Here is a 15,142-nt window from a genome sequence, read left to right as displayed (position 1 = left end):
CTTAATTTAGAAGTTTTTAAAAACAGTTTGGAAAACTCTGTTTACAGGAATTTTTTTAAGAATTCAGACATGAGAATTTTTTTTTTTGTTTTGTTTTTTTGTTTTTTCAGAGTAAATCAGTAAATTGCACTGTGTACCAGAGGTCAGATAGGTGTCACAGAAGAAAAAAAGAAAAAGAGGGGTGGGCAGTAACAGGATGGGTGGAGCAGGTTAGAACTGTGGTCAGAGAAGGCCTCATGGGGGAAGTGAAATTGAGAAAAGACAGAAGAGCAGGGTGGGCCAAGTAGATACGTGGGGTGAGAGCCTTCCAACCAGAAAGAAGAGCCAGTGCAAAGGCCCTGAGGTAGATAAGAGAGAGTTTTTAATAAGTGACATATTGACATTGATTCAACAACCAAATCACATGACAATAGAAACATTTCCAACATCATCAGTTTTCAAACCACTCTCTTCATCATAAATTTCCTACAATCAGCAAGTCACTTTCTCACTCGTTGTTAGAATGTCACCTTTAACTGGAAGGGATAAAGTTCTGTTGTTTTAGTTATTTTTTGAGTAGCACACCACTGACACCAATTTATCATCACAGAAAAGGTAAAAAAGTTTGAAATACTTGTCCCTTTTAAAAAGAAAAATATGTAACATTCGATTATTGTCATAAGTGCTTTGCTTCCAGATACTCTGCAGGAAGCATGTGGGACAAATATTTTCATGGTTACTCCCCATTCAATACAAAGTATTATAAAGAATCTAGTTTAGTCTTGTTTTTATAGAAATAATGACATCAGTGATGCCCCACTGCACTTTGTGCAATTCCAGTTTCAGTGATTTTGCTGCCCTGATTCCCTGTGAAACTGTGGAGACTGTACTGTAGGGTCTGCTGTCATCTCACCCAAGAACGCTTTTTGTCGATGTGGCTCCACTGCCACTGAGTACATGCGTACTATTTTTTTTCACAATATATTTGTTAATATATAAAGAAGTCATTGACTACTGAGAAAATTTCTTCTCTGATGCATCTTTCTTTTATTGGCTTATAAAAAAGTATCTCAGTTCTTTGTGCATTTCATTGTTGAAACAGAGAGGCAAATACAAGAGTGGCTAAGATCACTGGCACTGGAGACAGAATACCCATGTTGACTCTTTACTGGCTCCACTATTACTTATAATAGCTGTGTGACTTTCAGCTCATTACTTAACCTCTCTGTGCATAGGTTCCTTCACCTTGGAAATGGAAATGATAATAGTACTTCATAGGATTATTATGAAGACTAAATAAATTCATGCCAAGACCTTAGCATTTTCCCTTACATATAGTGAGTTCTCAGTAAATGTTCACTCTTAGTCTCTAGAAAATACCATAAGCTGAGATATAGCAGAAACACCTTTACTTTCACTCAAACTGTGTAATTTTTCTAATACTTACTTCTTTAAAATTTCAGTAATGCCTTCTGTGAAGTTTTCAGTAGTATTTGCTGACAAAAGAACACATTTAATCTGTCGCCATGTGGTTTCCCATGTATTACTTTAGGCATGTTTTACCAGAGCAGGGAGCAGGAAGACAAGTATTTCACTAATAATGTGAGGCTTTACCTTTTTTTTTTTTTTTGGCAGTCCAGACTTGTAAGGGGAGTTTATTTTTACATTGATGATTATAACTCCTGTTTCGAGACCACATTAGCCCTAATGACTGAAAAACTTAGGCAACAGTCACAAAAATTTTGTTATTGCATATTTCAACTTATAGAGGCTTTACCATTTTTGCTGTAATGTCAGAAACCTCAAGGGAGCCTTCTAACTTTTTATCAGTAAGCTTACGGTATGTAGTCTTGCATATCATAACTTTGAACACAACTGTGAAAATCATAAAGAGTTCATCTTCACGTTCTGGATACTTATTCTTAAACATCTTGCTTGTCCTGATGGCTTCATTAGCTAACATTTTGAGGCAAATTTGCACTTGTTTCGAGATTTATCACTAATAACGGTAGTAAGCATAAATCCATTTTTCAGGCTTCCTTCTTGTTAATTTCTCCTTTTTGTCAAATCTAAATGTTTTTATCCCTTATGCAGCCAACAAAGAGCTCATTCTGAGAATAAGGGGTCAGTGCTGTTCTTTCCTCATTATCTCCTTGGGCTGCATTATTAGCATTGTCTGCCATCTTTACTTCCTTCGCAGGAGGGTTTTTAAGTCACTTGTTAGATTTTGTAAGAGTGAGCTTTGATAAAACCAACTAATATGGTCCACAAGGCATCAGGTAAACTGCAGCCCACCCACACGTCGCCCTCTAAGCTGAGACTCTCACTGTCCCTCAGGACACCCTGGGCATCTGGATCAGTGAGGTCATCACTGTCGGTCCAAACACATAACTGATGTTCAATAAATATTTGTTGAACTGATTTGAATTAATTCATTGGTATAATCGGTGTATTTATAAAAGGAAATCTCAGTCCTACTTTCAAAGCGCTTTCAACATAGAGAGCTAGTAAGAGACTTTCCCTACACTAACTTAACATTATTAATACTTTTCAATAGAAAGAAGTAATAAAATCATTACATTGGTGGGTTTTCAACATCAGTTGTGGGAGGTAACATGTGCTTGGTATATGTTGTAAAATGAGTTGAGGGTCCTGAATTCCAGTTCTCTTAGGAACCTGGTGAGTTACTTCATCCCTCTGGATTTCAGCCTCTCATCTGTAACACGAGGCAGTTGGGCTAGATGATTTTGAAGGTCCTTTCTATTCTAACATTTATCAATTCCTAACCTGCCTGTCTTACAGAATTCAATAGTTTCCTTGTTTGCCGTATTTTTGAAAGAATCCTGAGCTTGTGGTAAATTCATAAATAGATGTTATTCATCTTAACCCCTATTTTCTGTGAAATGTTTCCATCTCTCTGCTTCTCTAAACTTCAAATACCAAATCAATAATGTGTCATTATGAGCTCTAATAAAGGAAATAAAACAATAACCTAAAGCAAACAACCTGCCCCAAGTGACACCAAAAGCTCAACTCTCTGAAAGGAGTCTACAAAATTAATCAATTGATTAAATCTGTAAAAATTTTATTAAATGTACAAAATTTGGTGTTGGTCTCATTTATAACTAACACAATTATCTTCTCCTTTTCCTACCTTTACAATCATGTTCCTCATATTGCAAGGCTAAACAAATATTCGCCTATAGATACTGAATTCTGAATGTTTCTAGATGAACAGACAGAAAGAAAAGAAAATGAAGAAGTGTTGGAACTTAGATGTTTCCTGAGTCCATTTCCATTGTTCTTATTATACCACCCTGACCAGTGCTAATTTCTGGGCCCTAGCTGTAGGCATTGCTATATAAATACAGAGAAAAATACTTCATATAAGTTTCTTGGAATGTTGAAGGCAAATGTGACAAACCCTAAGAATAATTACTTAGAAAAATTAATTAATTGGGGATTTTGTACCATACTTTATCATCAAGGATAGTAACAAATCACAGAGAATACCCTAGATGATTGTTAGGACTTGGCTCATGCCAAGAAACCAACTTCAGATTTCTCTAAGAACTGTTGAACATCTGAAGAAACAGGTATTAGAAAAATTACACAAAGCAAAGGTGTTTCTAATATGTCTTAGCTATGGTATTTGGTAGAGTAATAGCTAATATTTACTGAGAACTCACTGTGTGTCAGGCAAGATCCTAAGCACCTTACACGAATTAATTTATTTAGTCTTCATCACAATCCTGTGAGGTAAGTATTAGCAGCTCATATCAGCTACATAATTGGACCTTGTCCATTTCAACAGCTAAGGCCTATCAGAACCTGCCAGGCATAGTGCACTCACTAGGCGTGAGAGACTCCTTCATGCAAAGCAAGGCAACAAGCAAGTGCGACACTAGAACCACCACCTGTCCAAAACAGCTCTAGTTTTTCCTGGGACAAGATCAATCCACTCGTGTAAAGCACCAACCACAATTCACTCTGTCTAAAAATATATCCTCTGTTTGAAAAATGGCATTTTATTCTGTCTACTGGAAGGAATAAAACCTGGTCATTTTATACGTATCAACATAGTCTGCTTTAAAGAGGGATATCCATGCAGATGGTGCTTCTATTTAGCTTTCTGTTCCAGAAGATAACACATCAATGTTGAAAGACAGTCTCCAATCATCCTCTCATGAGCATTACTGGGTACTTTTCAATTGCATTAAGATTCACGATGGAAAGTTTTCTTCACATACCTTATTTTTTTCCTCTTACATGAAATTTTTGCCATGATTCATTAGAATAGCCAAGAAATATAAAACTTTCAGAAACTTTTTCAAATGTTTCCCAAAACATAATAAGACTTTTGAACCACTTAGAGCTTTTAAAATTCTCAACAACATTGCCTGAATCTAAAAGATATACATTTCCACACACCGGGTAAATTGACATTAATGATAGTAACCTTTGCAATTTCCTTGCAAACCAAGGAAAGATTAAATTCCTGTAGTAAACAGAACAATTGCATGCTTCAGGGGGAAGGAAAAAAGCACCAGAAGATCCCTGGTAGCTTCTGCCCCTAGGCATGTTTTGAAACCTCATAAGGGAAGGACCCAAAATGCAGAGGATGCGTGTCAACAGCCATATATTATGACAGTGTTGAGTTTGACTGGGTCTTCCATCTTTGACCTGTTCATACAAGGATAGTTTATGGAAGAAGAAAGATCCTTCTTCAAGCTTCTGAAATTTTAACCAGAAAAGCATTGACGTGAACAAAATAAAATACTATTTCTCAACTGACACACCATGTGCTAAAGAACAAGACAGCTGCCATGAAGTTGTTAGGACTGTCTGTGTATCCTAGCAACCAACTACCCACAAAAAGAACCACCCCATTAGTGAAATCCACTTACTACACACAAAGTTAGTCCATAGCACCCTGATAGGTGCCTCGGAATGGAGGAAGAAGGTAGTGCCTTTCTCTGAAAGGCTTCGTCTATCCTACACTGGAGGGCACTTTGCAAATAAATCAGTGCCCACCATGAATCGCTGTCATTCTCACACAAACTCCAGTGTACTAAGTATCCTGGGAAGTACTTGGGAAATCCAGACACTGAGCGACATTAGCATGGCCAGGCTTGGGAGAATACGAAAATCAAGGTCATAAGTGAAAAGAGATGCACACACCAATTCAAACTTCAGACTTAGAAAGGTCAAGAGGTGATGAGAGCAGAAGTTCCTGCCTTGCATTTGGCTAAAATGACTGAAGTTTCTATACATTAACTAATTTCCAGCATCAAAGGAAAGTTTTGAATGATGACGTTAAGGAAAAGATCTCCTAAAGAAAGACATACATGTATTTACATGTATTATTCCACAACTGCCCTCAGAGGTTAGTTACATTGGCCATGTAAAATACAATGTGTTTTCAAATATGGCTAGATCTTTCAAGAAGTATAAAGGTCTCCTCTGTTTAATGTAATTTTTTCTTCTTCTACACCTGACAAAAACATTACATATCCTTTCAGGCCTGGATCTCAGTCATCTTCTTGTTGTGGGTCCCAGCAAATGGGACAGCTGGGGACATGACTGGAGTGATGGTATGCAAAGCTAATATTTGTATTAACATTATTGTTAATAAAGAATCCCTACAAAATAAATCTGCATTCCTGGTTCACCTAATATCCAGGTAATACTCCCTTCATGATGAGTAGTATTAGCGTTCTGGATGAAAGTATTCACCTGTAGGCAAGAAGTAAATAGACAGTGGGGACAACTATATTTCAATGCTCAAGGTTTTCTTTGTTGCTGTTGTTGTTTTTGTTCCTGGTTCTTTCTTCAAGTTAATTCTAATTCTAACATTAGAAACTATAACACAGTGAAACTAACATTTTGTTCCCTAGCTCTAGGATTGCTCAAATTTGGAGTTATTACTAAAACTTAACTAAACTGCTTTGTGGAATTTGAGAATTTCTTGAAAAATACTGAGAAATTCCTTGAAAGAAAGTACATTGTTTAAAACTGACTTGGACATTCTGAAAAAGTTCTCCAGCTATTGCGGCTAGCTACTGAGTCTTTAATTTTTTTCCTCAGAACAGGTTTGCAAAACTATTTCATTAAAGTAATTGCTGAAATATCTTAGATCAGGCAATTTACACATATTGGAAAGTTACAAGTTTTCCGATTTTTCTCCACTACAATCAAAGTGACTAAAAGGTTAAGAATGTTGAACAGATTTTAGAAGACGAGTTTCCCAGGTAAGGAATTTTTGTTTCCTTTCATCTGAGGTCTAATGTTTGATTTTTTAACTGTCTGGATTAAGAGACAATATATAAATTAATCTAAATAAATTAGTACAATCGAATCTATGGGTCAATGATAAAAATAAGAGAGGAGACATCGTAATTGCTTCATAATCCAAACAATTTGATTCTCCTAATAGCAGACCAATGACTGGGGAATATTCTGCCTCTCTCATCTTCACCCACTGGTGGCTCTCGTCCGTCCTCCTCCCATTCCGGCCACATCACTGTGGAGTCACAGTGTTTGTGGAAGACAGTCCCTCCTACCTACCATTCTACCATTTCACCTGAAACGTGGGACTGGCCTTTTGCTCATTTTCCTCAGCGCAAGTGAGATCAATCTTTAACTTTTAATCAGATCTTCTTTAATGACTAGTGATTAATAGAAAAGAAGAACAACCCACCTTACAATGGCTGGCCAAGACCAGACTTATGAAGGTCTCTTTTCAAGGCAGCGCCCTACCTCACTTCTGAACTGTGTCCACCGGACCAGAGAAAGGGCTCCCCTAACCCTGGAACTCCGCAGCCCCTTCCTAGCCTGAGAGTTCAGGAAAAGTCTCCGCTTCACGTGGCATTCCCACCACCTGGTCTTCTCTTCTGTCTCAAACTTAACATTCCCCCATTGTGGAAAGACAAGCGAAAAGATTGGTTTAACCTGTGGCCAGAATTTCTCTTCTGAGAAACAACTGTTTTGTTTTTACTAAAACAGTCCACTGTACTATTTAGAAATTGTTTAAGGTATTTAAATTCTTATTTACAAAGAGAGGCCTAGGTTATGATCAAGCAAACAGAATTGGAGGAGGAATAAATCTACAATGGTTGCCTGAAACAGACGAAGGAGGCCGAGAAAAAGAGGAGTAGGTGTAGATCAAGGTCACTGAGGGAGAAACAGGGGTGGCTAAATGTGGAGAGAAGCTGGCGCTCAAGAGAGGATGGTGGGTAAGGCTTTTCCACACAAAACAATTATTTAAATTTTAAGTACAAGAATGAAAAACATTTTGTTCTAGTTGTTTGATGTGCTGGATCAGGATGTGACCATGACTTATTTTTGCCCCAAGCCTTCAGTTAAAGTTTGTACCCTCACAGCCCAAGGCACTGGCTCTTTTGAGAAGTGAAACAGGGTGGTGTGGGTGTGAGGTAATGGAGTGTGGGAAAGGGACAGCGCGTGAGGGAAGCAAGGCACAATAAATTCAGTCAATAATTCAGTGGAAGGGGCTTCCCTGGTGGCGCAGTGGTTGAGAATCTGCCTGCCAATGCAGGGGACATGGGTTCGAGCCCTGGTCTGGGAAGATCGCACATGCCGCGGAGCAACTGGGCCTGTGAGCCACAACTACTGAGCCTGCGCATCTGGAGCCTGTGCTCCGCAACAAGAGAGGCCGCGACAGTGAGAGGTCCGCGCACCGCGATGAAGAGTGGCCCCCGCTTGCCACAACTGGAGAAAGCCCTCACATAGAAACGAAGACCCAACACAGCCAAAAAAATAATAAATAAATAAATAAATAAGTCAGGAGCTCTAAAAAATAATAATAATAATAATAATAATAATTCAGTGGAAGGACCAAGTGGACACAGAGCCTTTCCTTCCACATCACCATCCCCGCCCAGCAATCCTCCAGGATAGAGGACGGGGACAATGAGTTTCTCCAGAACATGAGATAGAGACACAGACCATTTTTATTTAAAAATCCTAAGATACTATGACCCCAGCAGGCCATAGAGGAATTTATGAAACTCCAACCCATTCTTAGGGATGTGGTCTGTTCTTCTGGCCCTTATGGCAGAATTTCAGCACAACCCTACTTCAGGAGGGATCCTGGGGCGCTAAGTTAACCAACTGGGGAGATCAATTTTTATTTCTACAATTACATATTCTGAAAAAAGTCATTCACTATAAATAATTCCCCTTTACTTTAAAAAAAATTTAGCAACCTTTTTGCTTTTCTCTTCATGCTTAAGTGAAAGGAGCTGAGCTAATAAGGAAGAAGGATGAAGCATTTATTCCATCATTTTACTAGTTCTCTGAAACAGTCTCTCCCAAGTAGGATGTGTACCACTTAGAGATTGTAAGATGGTTCATTATTGTGTGGAAAGAAAATGTTAGAAATGTTACGTGTTGTATAATGTTCATAATATTAGTATATATATTATGTAAGTAACTGATAAATAAACAAATGTGTATTGGGAGCGTATGTCCACATTTAAACTTTTTTTTTTTTTTACAGATGGAAGGGAGTTTGGAGACTACTGATGTTTAAAAAAAAAAAGCCCAACCATTTATTCTATACAAGGAATTATTTCAAATGGATTTTTTATGAAGGCAAATTTGTAGATGATAAAGATTCTGAATTTACTTAAGCCAAATTACTAGTCCATTTACTTTTGATGGGAAACAATTATTTGCTCTACTCTGAAATAAGCAAATAAGTCTCGCCTTCCAACTTCTAAATTGAATGTCAAATAAAATGGACAAACCCCAACTAGACCAAAAATGTAAATTCATTTGAAGAGCTAATTTATCATTCCTTTATATGCCCTCAACAACTTTACAAATCTTAGGGAAATTGGTTCCAAACATAAGGAAAAATACATAAGAAATTTAAATACTTTCAAGTGGCTTGTTTTTTGCTGTTGTTAAAATCCCTACTGGTAAGAAATCTAACAAGCAGACTTACTTTGCACTCAGTGGAATTTTTTATCAGTTGATGTCACAGAAAGACAAATATTGGAGCTGCAGTTCCACAAGGGCACTCACTCAAACCAGTTTGATACAGTTCTGGGTTTTTAATAAACATTTCTTTTGAGCACAGAAATACAAGTTACGTATGTTGAAATTATTTTGACTACAAATTGTAATGTTATAAAACTGTCATTGGGTTTTATCAATGTGGCATTTTTCCATGTGTAAAAGAAATTCAATTATTATAGAAGAAACTAAGCCATATTTAGAAGATACTACTACTATTCCCACCAATAAAATAATGTTAACAACAATAAAAATATTAATAGCAGCTAAGACTTATTGAGTGCTTATTACATGCCAGGCTCTGTTTTGTGCACTTTACATGTATTAACTGAGTGGCCCTAAACCCAGGCTGCCCATTATGCCTGTTGAAATCACCAAGGGAGAGTAACAGAAAAAGATGCCCAGGTTCCACCTCCAGAAGGGACTCTCACTCACTCACACCGACCAGATGTTAACCCCATTGGTGGTTCTAATGTACAGCCAGCATTGAAAACAAATACTTTAACACAACCCTGACAACAGTCCTTGGAGGAGGGAGTAGTTATCTTTATTTGATACTGAGGAAAATGACACACAGTTCACAAGCAGCAGAACTGAGATTTGAACCCAGGCAGGCAGTTTCCAAAATTTAAGCTCTTTAGCACTAAGCTCTACTCCCCCTCAAAGACCACAGACCACTGAGTATTTAGGTGATGCTTTTATTCACGTGGTACGCATAAAAGATCATTCCTGTAATTTCTTTGCAGTTAGATTTTTTTGAAAAAGCTTTTGCGTAACTCTGGCTGAAAAAACAAACAAGGTTTTGATCATGGAGTTCCTCTGGTTTGCACTTGACTGGGAAGCTGACCAAGCCTTAACCGGTGCTGAAATCAGTGATTTCACTGTTTACTGCTAAAAGTGATCTCCCCAGTTGGCTAACTAGTGCCCCAGGATCCAGCCTGCAGCCAGCTCTCTGAGGTTTGACCTGTACTCCTTCTTCACTCTATTTACCAGGGAAGTTCATATAAATAATGCAGGTACAGACATAAAACAGGAACAGTTCCTTTTCAACTGCTATTTCTCCTCCAGGGCAAATAGGCTTGAAAGTTCAGAAGCCACTGGCCAGCAGTTTTCCTTACTGCTCTCCTTATGTATTGTAGTTCAAACAGAAGCTAACAGAATACACAGTTGATGTAAAAAAAAAAAAAAAAAGCAGGAGGTGTAGGGGAGGGAAGAAACAAAGAAAATCCAGTTGTGTTGTTATTACTTGTTTTCTCTGGCTCACAGTCACATGCAAGACAACATTGCATAAAGTTACCTGAATCAGACCACAAAGCATTCTTCCTGCTGGGTCAGGCTGGCTACAGGTTGTCTGTCTCAATGCCAGGGGCAAGGAATAAGGCAAGTAGAACTTAATTAGAGGAAAAATAGATGATGGCACCATATCTATTTAGAGAGGAGAAATACTATCCTCTGAAATGCATGGGGCATAGGGTGTGACCCAGGCAGTTATCAGCTAACAGGAGACGTGGAGTATAAAGTAGGGGTTTTAAACCTGTGACTTGCGAGGAACAAGGGAGCAAAGAGACAGAGTCACAAAGTGGCATCCAGACATTCCACCCTCCGTGGGGTCTGTGCCATGTCACTGCAGTGTTCAAGTAAGGCATTTTGTGACAGGATTTGATCAAAGAGATTCAGCCAAGATATGGAGCCCAGAGGACGTTTATTGAGCACAATCTGCTAGCCTCCGTGGCAGGTGCACTTCCCGTGTTATCTCATGGAATCCACACAACAATTCTGAAAGGGGGCATTATTATTTTTCAGCAATATTCCACTGTAGCTCAAGTATTAAGTAGGTAGCATGGATTTGAAATGAGGTATGTTTGCTTCTAAAACCTCTGTTCCTTCCACTCCGTGACACAGTCCCCCTAACTCATTGTCTCTATCCTGGGCTTCAAGTTTATTTCTTCAACCAGCCTCAGTGAAGGCACTTCTGAGCCACTGGCGGGGGGGCGGCAAGAAGCATGAGGTGCAGACTCACTTGCTAGCAGGGATTGGGTTGTTCCCTGAGACTCTAAAGCCATGAGTAAAAGTTCATTTTCGTATTATTTTTGCTCTCTCAGGTTCTTCTTCTTGAGTGGCTCCCACTATCTCCCCTCATCCCATGCAGATGGCAGTGCCTGACTCTGGTCACTTGCCAACTACTTCCACCCCAAAGCGGTCCAGTCCACTCGACATGACTATGTTCAAAGCTATGTCTCCAACAGCTGTGTAACAGGCTCATGAGGTCAGTTTTGTCTTTTGTCATTCCCTTTTCATTGCTATTCTTCAGGGCTTTGATTAGCAGACCAGGGAAACACACTCTATTCATTCAGCAAGAATTTATTGAGCATATACTACAAGAGCAGAAATGTTCTAGGTGCTGGGGACATGGAGATAACTAGAACGCAGTCCTTCCTTCCAGTACCCTAGGGCTCTGCTCACCTGTTCCAGTAAATGCTGCCTGGTGACAGGGCCCTGACTTCCTCACTGGTAACTTCCTTTACGGGACGGCCAGGACAGGAGCCCAACGACAGCTGTTTGCCTCAGAAGTGTTCCCTTTATTTCCACTATTTCGTGCTATATTCCAGAGGCTTCTCTTCTGGAAAATTTACTGTATTTCCTTCAATCTACCTCTTTTTGGGAGCTAGCCCTCTTCCCAGAAGGGCAAAATGCCAAGAAAGGAATATCAGGGCAGTTCATGGTCTGTCATGGATGGAAATGTCTAACTTGTTGGAGCAGCAGGTTGGAGACCCACCCAAGGATTACATTAAATGAATCGAGGAGGGGGCAGGGGGAAGAGACATTTTTTCAGGCAAAGTCCTTACTCAGGATTGCTATTTTACATTCAGTAGAATTCCCACTCACTCTTGATTAAAAACCCATTTAATATGGGAGGGGTTGTGGCATATTAGCGTTTCTTAGCAGTTCCCAAAATTACAATGCACCTGTTACTAAAAACTGGAGCTGCGTCAGAGCTTCAGAAACAGCAGTGAGGGAGAATGGGAGGCGGTTTAACTTGAAACTTAGCTTAACTTTCACAATGATAGAATCACATTTGTTCCCAATTCCCTTCCCATTTTTCACTGGTTTTTAGCAGCCTCTGAGTTCTTAAAACAAATTTATCCGAAGGAGGATATTTTTTTCTTCATGGCTTAGAGACAGTCAAAAAAAAAAAAAAAAAAAAAAAAAGCCATCTGTTTCCCCAGTTTCCCGTGTAAAGCTAATCAACTAAGTATTTAATCACTCCTCATGTCAGAATCAAGACGGAGGTTTACGTGAAACGTTCAGCTAGTTAAAAATGAGACCTATTCACTCACACACACAAGAACAATTTGAGAGCCGTGAATTTTTATAGTTAGCAGCAGATTACCTCTAACAGCCAGCCTTAGAAAACAAAAAGGAAGCAAATATACACACCCAAAGACAAACCAAAAAAAAAAAAAAAAAAATGCCCACGTATACAAGACGGAATGAACAGGTATCTGAGGGCAGTTCCCGGGAAGACGCGAACTCCTTTCGATGGGGTTACTTACCCACACAAGTAGAATTCCCGTCTCCCGAGGGAGCAGTTTCAGGACAGCTCCAGCGCTGCAGTGCTGAGAGGCTAACAAAACCAAATTTAAAAACTACCGGCAACAGAATGATAAGGAACAGCAGCATAATCTTGACGGGCTTGAACTCTCAATAGAAAATAAGTTGACTTTGCTTGAGCATAGCCCGAGCAAGGTGGGTATGTCTGACCCCCAGTGTGTCCACCCGGGTTGGCCTGCAGCCCTGGGGCATCTTTTCCTCTGGCTGCCCTGTTGCCCTCGAGCTCCTTCTCCTTCAACTCAAGACAGCGTCAAAATGCAGCCTGAAGGGGACACTCCAGGGAAAGATTTCTTTATCTAAGTTTTTGGGAAGCCGTAAGAAATACCTGACACCCTTATGACAAATTTCGCGGAGTTTAACTGCCATGCACTGGAGGCCTGCCGCGGACTTCACTGTGACAGGCAAAGCGGCAGGGCCAAGGCTAGAAAGAGGAAAAAAAAAAAGGAAAGAATTGGTGGAAAGTTCCAACCACGACCCTTGATGAGGCTGAAAGAAGAAATATGGACATATGATTCCTCCCCAAACGCGGTTTCTCTTTTTGAAAAGTAGAGTAACTCCCCTTTCCTTTTTAAAGCTTTTTGGCTCCACCCCTCTCCTTTAGCAACACTTGAGTGAGCCTCTGTTCGCAAATGCGAATGTGGGCAATTCCAGCTACAGGAAAGCATGGACGGTTGCCAAGGAGGAGATAGCTGGCTATTCACCATAAACATTCCGGGCAGAACCAGGGGGAGAGCAAGGAGGGGGCTGGGGACTGCTCGTGATGTCTTGGAGGTACCTGCTGAATATTGGCTACTTTTGAAAATCTGGAAGGATGGAGACGAAGCTAAACCATGTTGTATAAATCAGTGGTGAACAGCATTGCTGATAATGCAGACTTTAGAGCAATTGATCACTCACCTGAGCAATATTAAAGAAAAATGACCTTCAGCTCATTATTTGAACGAATGTCAACACCGGTGCACATTCCTGGAGCTTAATCTTTCTCCCTCCTGTATATTTTATAGCGGAATTTGAAAGATTATTCTTTCCAAATCAAAGGGAAATCCCTGACGCCAGATGAAGAGCTACAGTATGCACAGACACCTTTTCTTTCAGCAGGACCATAATAAAACATCGTGAGGGGCCAGGAGTGCAGGGAAAGGAGGGGATTGTTATCATAGAGCCGTGTTGGAAAAAATAAGCTAATAGCACAAAATCTGGGAAGCATTGGAAATCCAGCATAGCTGAATGCTGTTCCTTCTCAGATAGTTTAGGCTATCTTTTCACATCTCAGTGATAGAAAATAAAAGCTGCAAGTGTGGAATAGCTGTCTGCTCGACCACTTTCTACTTGGAACAGCAGCAGTTGTTTCTTCAGGAGTGCACCCAGGACCCAGAAATATCCAGCTCAGGCAAACCATTTACACCAGATTTGATGAACAATGGAAATTTCTGCCAATTTATTTCATCCTGGAAAACAAGCTTTCATTTAAGTTGCCCAGAGGTAGTGTTCCCAGTGTTAGTCAAAATGTAGATAAAGCGATAGTCACAAAAATAACAGTCACGCTGGTGAACACCCCTTATGGAGAACGGGAATGACTCCAAGCCTTTTACTCATGTTTAATTATGTTCTCGTCATTTTCAAACACTGGGTCACTTTTCTGAAACAGCTAAAGTCAGGATTCCTCTGATTTCAGCCAGCCTCTGCCAGGCAGCTCTGACCCCTTACAGGAGAAACAGACCCTAGGGGGCAGCAGAAGTCATGTGGGGGGATACATGGAATATTCCATTGCTTTCTGGACTCAGAGTCAAGACTCAGAACGAATGTCCTACAAATACCCTGCACTGAGTTACTAACCTTGTTAATGAGCTTCCCCTCCAGCAAATGCGTTGCCGGTGTCACAGGTGACAGCAGTAGAAGGAGCTTGCTTAGAGGACAGTCTATGTTAGTGGAGAAGAGAGAGGAGAATAACATGAACACAAATATGAAATAACCCACAAATATATTCTATTTGGATTTTGAATCTCTCATATTATTTTTGTTGTAAAAAATCTTGCTTTCCGAATTACATGTCACTTGGGCTAATGTGGTCATTAATGTTGAGCATAAGCCCCTTAGGAAATGACGGAGTCAACATGGGTATGGTAGATGCTGAGACTGGTGACTCATGTTAAAGGTCAATCCCAGCTCATCCAGAGACAACCTAAGGTTGCCCAGATGGCAAATACATAGGACAGGGGCTACCACCTAGAAAGGACATCCAGAGATATTTAATAAGTCCATATTCTTATTTCTAAATAAAACTGGACCTCTCCTGGACAAATGAACATCCTCCTTATTTTAAAGTTGCCTAGAAATCTATTGTAGCTTTATGGGTTTGAGCTGCCTGATACCTTTTAGTTTCTGGGATTGAGTCAAATTAACTAATTCATTGATTAATTAAAGAGCTCTATGTGATAGGACACTGTAGGGAATACAAGAAATAGAAGTCATGGTCCCTAAGTTCAAGACCTTGCTGAGGTTGATTAACCAC

The 15,142-nt window shown here is 39.8% G+C and overlaps 1 protein-coding gene across 2 annotated transcripts in view; it reads right to left on the bottom strand.

The window, feature by feature from the left end:
• Nucleotides 1-13,153, bottom strand: part of EGF (epidermal growth factor) — an 87,069-nt gene extending 73,916 nt beyond the window's left edge. For both annotated transcript variants that reach the window (XM_068543304.1, XM_068543305.1), the window contains exon 1: nt 12,573-13,153. In XM_068543304.1, the coding sequence (XP_068399405.1) occupies nt 12,573-12,699 (127 nt within the window). In that variant the 5' untranslated portion in view covers nt 12,700-13,153. The remainder of the gene's footprint in view (nt 1-12,572) is intronic.
• Between the last annotated feature and the right edge of the window lie 1,989 nt (nt 13,154-15,142).

Source organism: Eschrichtius robustus, chromosome 4 (genome assembly GCF_028021215.1).
Source record: "Eschrichtius robustus isolate mEscRob2 chromosome 4, mEscRob2.pri, whole genome shotgun sequence".
In the NCBI taxonomy this organism is placed as follows: Eukaryota; Metazoa; Chordata; class Mammalia; order Artiodactyla; family Eschrichtiidae; genus Eschrichtius; species Eschrichtius robustus.
This window is presented reverse-complemented; position numbering and strand designations above follow the sequence as displayed.